The 7,566-nt window shown below is 36.8% G+C and overlaps 1 protein-coding gene across 1 annotated transcript; it reads left to right on the top strand.

Moving 5' to 3' along the window:
* The first annotated feature begins 991 nt into the window (after positions 1 to 991).
* Positions 992 to 3,614, top strand: LOC132273807 (UDP-glycosyltransferase 74E2-like). Its single transcript, XM_059774882.1, has 2 exons — positions 992 to 1,813; positions 2,375 to 3,614. The coding sequence occupies exons 1-2, from the start codon at positions 1,121 to 1,123 to the stop codon at positions 3,101 to 3,103; spliced, it is 1,422 nt and encodes a 473-aa protein (XP_059630865.1). The 5' UTR covers positions 992 to 1,120; the 3' UTR covers positions 3,104 to 3,614.
* Positions 3,615 to 7,566: the final 3,952 nt, after the last annotated feature.

Raw genomic sequence — 7,566 nt, 5'->3', positions numbered from 1 at the left:
ATAATTAAAACACATTTTTTACCCTTTTCATACATTATGGGGCGACTTTTTCTATTCTTCTTGGCATCTTTGGTATTTTACTCCGCATTTTCCGTATTCTTCTCAACATCTTCTTCTTTGCTCACCATCCACCATTTTTTCAAGCGATTTAGGTATGTAATATTTGTATGCGTTTTTTCTTTAAAGTTTAGTCTTTTGATTTGGGATTTGATTATTGTATGCAAATTTTTATTAATTTTGTACAGTTTTAGGTTTTTCTATGTCTTTGCATTCAAAGAGGAACGATTTTTACTTGGCATTCATCATGAGCCAAAACTTGAGGGATGCCAACAGTGAACACTGATGTATAGTAGATTTCATCGATCAAACTACAATTAAAAGGTCTGCAAGATCAAACTCATCCTACAAGCATTGCATTGATTTGAGTATTGGAACAATAGGAAAGAATAGATAGTTTCACTTTAGTAATAAGGGCAATGGTGGAACAAAATTTAAATTTAAACTTATTTGAAAATAGATTTTAAAAGTAAGATTTCTTTGTTTTAATAAAATTTTTGTAGAACTTAATTGTCTTTTTAATATGCAAAAGTAAGATTAGGTTGTAATTTTCCTAAATTTGTACTATTTCCTTGTCTTTGTTGGCTTCACGAATAATACATAAACAAGGCAACTATTGTAATTTTCCTTGTCTTTGTTGGACATGATTATTTGTGTAAAATACCAAAAAGACTTCTCTACACCATAATTTGTTATTTGTGCCATTAACTAATTATATCATGTGACATAAATTTAGTGGGTCATATCACTATATTACACCATTTAATAAATTATTGACACCATCTCGTCACTACAATGAGTTAAATTAAGTTTTTATCCTAAAATACCCCTCTATAAATAGTTTACTGTCCCCGAAAACGACATGGTCTTGACATAAGCATGATGTCAACAAGCATTCTTCTTCAACATGTGATTGGAGTGGAAAGATGACGCTTTATTTCACTCACTCACTCACCCAATTGTGCCTACCATTCAACATCTTCAACTGTACTATTTATCTCTTCTTCTTCATCTTATCCCACACTTGTAGGGATAAGTAGGTAGCTTTAGCTTCTGGAGATCTATGGAAATGGCTACTAGAATTCACATTATAGTGTTTCCATTCCCAGTACAAGGCCACATAAACCCGATGCTGCAATTCGCAAAGCGCTTAGCGTCCAAAGGTACTGGTATTAAGGTCACACTAGTCACCACCACCTCGAGTACTAGCAGCAATTCCATACAATTAGCTGAATCCAGCTCAGTAAACATAGAGAGCATCTACGACGGTGTTGATGAGGGTGAAAAGATAGAGAGCTTCGACTTGTATCTGGAGCGTTTCAAAGTCGCAATCCCACGAAGCTTGGCAGAGTTCATTCAGAGTATTAAGAAACAAGAAAACAAACTAGTGCTGGTGTATGATTCAGTTATACCATGGGCTCTGGACATTGCGCGGCAGTTGGGTGTTTATGGAGCTTCGTTCTTCACTCAATCGTGTGCCGTTTGTGCCATCTATTACCACGTGAATCAAGGGTCTCTCCTCAACATTAATCCTCATCGTCCACAAGGTCGACAAGGAATAGCTGCTGCTGGATCATCATCATCCATGGTATCTGTACCTTCAGTGCCAGTATTGCTCGGAATTAATGATCTACCATCCTTCATCTGTGACACGGACTCATATCCATTTCTCTTGACCATCGTACTCGATCAATTTTCCAATTTCCATAAAGCAGATTGGCTCTTGTTTAACACCTTTGACAAGCTGGAACGTGAGGTATGTATGCATAGTATATGTTTCTCGGTTTCTCCAGACATTCATCTGGTGATAAGATGCACATGACAGGAGTGCTTAGAACCACACATTCATTTGGCGATGATAAGAACAAAAAATACAGTTGTACTTACTTCCACAAAAACATCAATGGTGGATATTTGGTGCTTGTATAGCGCCAAGCTAGGCCTTGGCTACTGAATCCAAACACCAAGATGTGCATCGTACTAGTGCTGTTGGATTCCTTCCCTTTAGAATTATGTATTGAATACCCCTTATCGTGTATAAACAGAAAGAGATTCATCATCATCCTTGCCTTTTCTCCAAATGAATGGGGGGCACGTCGGCTATATGGATTCTCTTTCTCTATTCTATTCTATTAGATCGGCCACTTTTACAGCTTTTCTTAAGTGCCTAGTAAGCCTTTATAATTATTCTAAGCATATATTTTTGTGCCAAAACCTTCAAATCTAATTAATGCAAATTTGTGATTCAAACTCGCACACTACTACTACTTGTAGTTCTAGACTGAATAATCAACGCACCTGACTTCCTGTTAATTAGGTAGTAAACTGGATGTCTAGCCGGTGGCCAATGATCAAGACAGTGGGACCGACTATTCCATCAATGTACTTAGACAAGCGATTAGAGGACGACAGAGATTATGGGCTGAATCTTTTCAAGCCAGATGCAGAAGCATGCATGAAGTGGCTAGAGAGCAAGGAAAGTAGGTCAGTTGTTTATGTTTCATTTGGGAGCTTGGCCAACCTAGGGGAATTGCAAATGGAGGAACTGGCATGGGGCTTGTTGATGAGCAACACCTACTTCTTGTGGGTAGTCAGGGCTTCCGAACAGAGTAAGCTTCCAAGCAATTTCATGGGCGGAGGCAATTCGAAAGGTCTGGTTGTGAATTGGTGTCCTCAACTAGAAGTTCTGGCTCATCGGGCCGTGGGGTGTTTCGTAACTCACTGTGGATGGAACTCAACACTAGAGGCCTTGAGCTTGGGAGTGCCGATGGTTGCTATGCCACAGTGGACGGATCAAGCAACTAATGCAAAATGTATCGTGGACGTATGGCATGCAGGGGTAAGGGTCAGGGTCGACAATGAAAAGGGACTTGTCAGCAGAGATGAGTTTGAGCTGTGCATAAGACAAGTCATGGAGGGAGAGAAAGGGAATGAGCTTAGAAAGAATGCTGTCAGGTGGAAAGAATTGGCCAAGGAGGCGGTCCATGAAGGTGGAAGCTCCGATAACAACATTGAGGAATTTGTTTCAGAACTTGTAAGCACATAGAAGATGTAATATATATCGTAATGTACATCATTCCCGAGAAACAACTACTACCGTTCACCAACATTGCGGCAGAGGAGAGCGCAACAAGAGCTGCTGGACCACTCTCTAGTCCTTCAGCTATGTCTTCCACGTATACAATCCTTCCTTCTTTTATGTTAGATAGAACCATGTCCAGAAACTTCGGATAGAGGTGGTAGTATTCAAAAACCAGGAATCCTTCCATGTGGACTCGTTTTGTGACGAGACAGGACAAGTTGTGTACACCTTCAGGCTGCTCAAGGCTCTACTGTGAGATCATTCCACACACAGCAATGCAATTTAGAAGCCCATGTACCTATCCAGAAGTGCTCGAGGAAGATCATAGTGATGAAGATTGGCACAATTAAGGAGTAATGCCTGCAACCAAAACATTTAAAACAGTAATGTCCAACAGGTTTAGGATTTTCTATCCTTTTAATTTGTGTGTTTTTGTTTTTATTCTCAGCTATCAATTAAAGCAATTAATTTAATACATCTTTCGAGCATGTGATTTGATCAACCTGTTGTAGTAAGCAACTCCCTTCTCATTCACCTTCCCAGTTCCTTCTACATTAGAACAATTGAATTACAGAGGATTAATTCCAGAATTTGATACTTAATAAAGGCCGTTGCTCAATAGCTCCTAGAAATTGTTACGCGGTATAAGCTTCGACGTGTGGCCTAAACTACCTGTGATTTGTAGTTATAGCAACATCCCGGTTTAGTGAGGATATTGATGAAGCTGTTAGAAATTAAATTTGATTATAATTTTTAATGTCTTTGAACGTCATGGGTGTTTTTTATTTGGTATTTAATTTTTATGTTTATGTGAGTTTTTGTTAGAGTTAGTGGGAGGCATGAGGGTTATAACTAGTACTGGTCATGTTAGTGATAATTATTATGTTAGTGGGGTGTTAATTTTCATTTACATATAGTTGTTACATATATATTTTGAAGCCTATATAACCTCATGTATTTTACCCATTTTTAATCAAGTGAAATAAAAGTATTTCCTCCATTTTATTATTTTCCAAATATTATAGTGTTGTGTATGTATCTAAGCCACTGTTTCCAACAAAGTGGTATTAGAGCTAGTTTCTAAGAGAGAGAAGAAATGACAAATAATTTGGTTCCATTTCAAATGCCTCGATTCACCAAAGATAACTATGAAAATTGGTGTGTCCATATGAAGGCAATTTTGGGAGTACAAGATGTGTAAGAAGTTGTTACCAAAGGTTATGATGAGCCATAAGATGAGGAAACTTTGTCTCAAGCCAAAAAAGATGTTTTATAAGCCATGAGAAAAAAGGACCAAAAGGCTGTAATGACCATCCATCAATGTTTGGATGATGCAATGCTATAAAGAGTTGCTAGTGCAGAAAATGCAAAACAACTATGGGAGATTCTTCAAAAATCTTTCCAAGGAGTTGATAAAATGAATAAGGTTTGCCTCCAAACGTTACGAGGTGAATTTGAAGCATTGCATATGAAGGAATCTGAATCAATTGCAGATTATTTTTCGAGGGTCCTAACTATTGTAAATCAACTAAGGAGATATGGTGAAACCACTATGATTGATACAAGGGTCGTTGAAAAGATCATTCGGTCGTTGGATTCCAAATTCAACTACATTGTTGTAGCCATTGAAGAGTCAAAGGATTTGGATTCCATGACTGTTGATCAACTCATGGGTTCGTTGCAAGCTCATGAAAAAAAAAAAGTGGTGAAGGAACAAGAGGCTTTGGAGTAAGTGTTACAAAACATTTTCCTAAAACAATTTTCATTTGTTTTAAAACACTTTTCCCCCTTTTCTTTCCTAATGAATGCATGAGTGCTTCATGCTTCTAATCATCGATGTAACCATAACATTATCATACATGCTACTTAAGATAAATTGCTAAAATATACAACTCATGCTTTTAATCACCATTGATTCATCATAGTAAGCACCTAAAACAAGAATTTAATCACATGTAAGCATCTTTATTCACAACACATCAACTATCACATATTTGCACATTCCTTATACATCATTTAAATAATTTTAAAACTAATTAACATAAAATAAGCATGCTTGACACAAATAAAGGAAATTCAACTCACAAAAGTATAAGAACTTGTGGATTAGAGACCCCTACCTCTTAATTAGAGAAAAGCCCCAATCTTTCCCAACACCAAGCCCTAATTCAAAATCTCAAGGTTGGCCAAAAGTATGATTTGTTCCTATCAGAATGATGGCCTCAACGAGCTCTCCGATTTGCCACAAATGGTACCAACAAATTCCAAAAGGTGAGAGAGTAATTAAAACTTGAAATTGTGACAAAAAGAAAAAGAAAAAGAAAGTGAAGAGAGAGAGAGAGCACCAGCCGGGGAGAGAGAGGAAATGAGACCAAATTTGGTCTCTTAGCCAACTAAAATCTTGTAGTGGGTCCCTCCACAAAGAAAAGTCAAACTTTTATTTAAATTTCCACCACACAAAATATATACATATGCACTAACTATTACAACCTCATAGATTAATTCATAACATTAAAATTATACACAAATAAATATACATGATATGCAATGGACCCGTGATACAATCCCCGTGCAGAACAATTCCGGTAGTGGGTCCCACTCGGAACCGTTCGGCCCGAAAAACAGAAAAATGCCGAAATGTCAACCCTTACATTTCAAAGAATCCTGAACTTAATGAAATGCCCTACCCAACTCTCGGACACTCCCGGCATACTCCACGGTGTTCGGTATGCAAAACGAGAAAAGAAAAAAATGCCCTCGGAAAAATAGAAAATTCTAGAAATTGAAAAATGACAAAATTCAAGAACATAATAAGTTCGTTGATCTTGATGAATCAATAAATGGCAAGGTGACATTTGGAGACTTATCACAAATTTCGGTAGGAGGGAAAGGTAAAATATTGATTTGTATAAGGAATGTGCATCATCAATTTAAGTCTAACACTTTCTTTTCCTACTTTTCAGCAAGTAGTGCATAACACTTTTAATTCAAAGTCCTGCACTTTCAATATCGTATTTCTTTCCGCTAGTTATAGAACAATCCTGAAATCATTTTTAAAGGCAAAAAGAACCTTTGAAGGTGGTCATTCCTATCATGACCCAAAAATTCTCATAAAATGCTCTGATACTATTTAGTCCAAATATCATAGTTACAGTCCAAAAAATATGCTTAAGATCAAAAGTCCATGTCTTACAACGTTTAGACAACTTATATTAAAGTTACTGAATATAATTACACTAACAAGAGTCTATAAGTCTTTGTACTAAATATAACAAACTAAGGTTTTACAAAAAAAAAAAAAAAAAATTGATGGGACTTAGATACAAAAATAGCAAAATGATCCTGTAATCCAAATTAGGCTTGTGGTGGAACATCACCCACCACTTCTTTCCCATGTTCTGAAAAATGTTAAATAATAGGGTGAGCATAAAGCTCAGTAGGTAGTGCCTAAGACATACCTCTTGTGACCCCGTGAATCCAAGCAATAAATAAAAATAAAGGAAATAGGATCATGCTATACAGAGGAAGAATATAATACAATTTCAAGGCTAAAAATAAATAATATCATGCCATGAAATGCAATGTCGTGCTATGTCGCTCCCCATTTCAAAATCACTTCCATTCATTACTTTTTAAACTGTTAATGTAACCCATCCCTCTGTACCCCTTGGTGACACGAGAGAAGGATTGTCCACTGTCCCTAACCTTTGATAGCCCCGAGGCATCATTTAGGGCCAGATAGCTCAACCACGCTAGGGGTTTTCCCTAGTTCCCTCTAGGTCACATTAACGCCACGGACCCTCTGTACCCCCTTGGCATCCGGGTTTTTACAAAAAATCCTTTTATCAAATCTTTTTCTCAAAAATCATTTTCTTTCCTTTTTAAATCACTTTCCCATTTCTTCCCAATGCTTATGCATGAATGCATCATACCATTTCATGCCATGTCAATTCTCATAATCATACATTTAATTCATGGCCAAACCACTTAGCATGCTTTACAAGAATTTCTAAAAAAAATACAACATGCTTACATTCATCAATAATCAAGAATAGTAAACATTTAGAACATGAAATTAATTTATACAAGCATACAATTTTAACTAAACACATAGCTACATACTTCATTTATAATAATCTAATCATTTTAGAGGAAATTCAACATAAATTGGCATGCTAGACAATACTTCAAGATGGAAATTCACAAAGGAACAAGAAATTTCGTGGATTAGGAACCCCTATCTGAAAAAAATTTCCTCACTAGATCATCAAAGCCTCAAGCTTCCGGCCTTCTCTCACTCTCTGTCCCTCCTCAAACTCGGCCCTCTCTGTCTTTCTTTAATTTCTCTCCTCTACTCTCCTCTTTATTTCTTTTCCGTTTGCTTACTAAACTCCACAAGATAGCTACAACTTATAAATAGAGGAAAT

This window comes from Cornus florida, unplaced genomic scaffold, assembly GCF_030987335.1.
Source record: "Cornus florida cultivar Cherokee Brave unplaced genomic scaffold, ASM3098733v1 CherokeeBrave_3.0.0_Hap2_Chr09, whole genome shotgun sequence".
Classification (NCBI taxonomy): domain Eukaryota; kingdom Viridiplantae; phylum Streptophyta; class Magnoliopsida; order Cornales; family Cornaceae; genus Cornus; species Cornus florida.
This window is presented reverse-complemented; position numbering and strand designations above follow the sequence as displayed.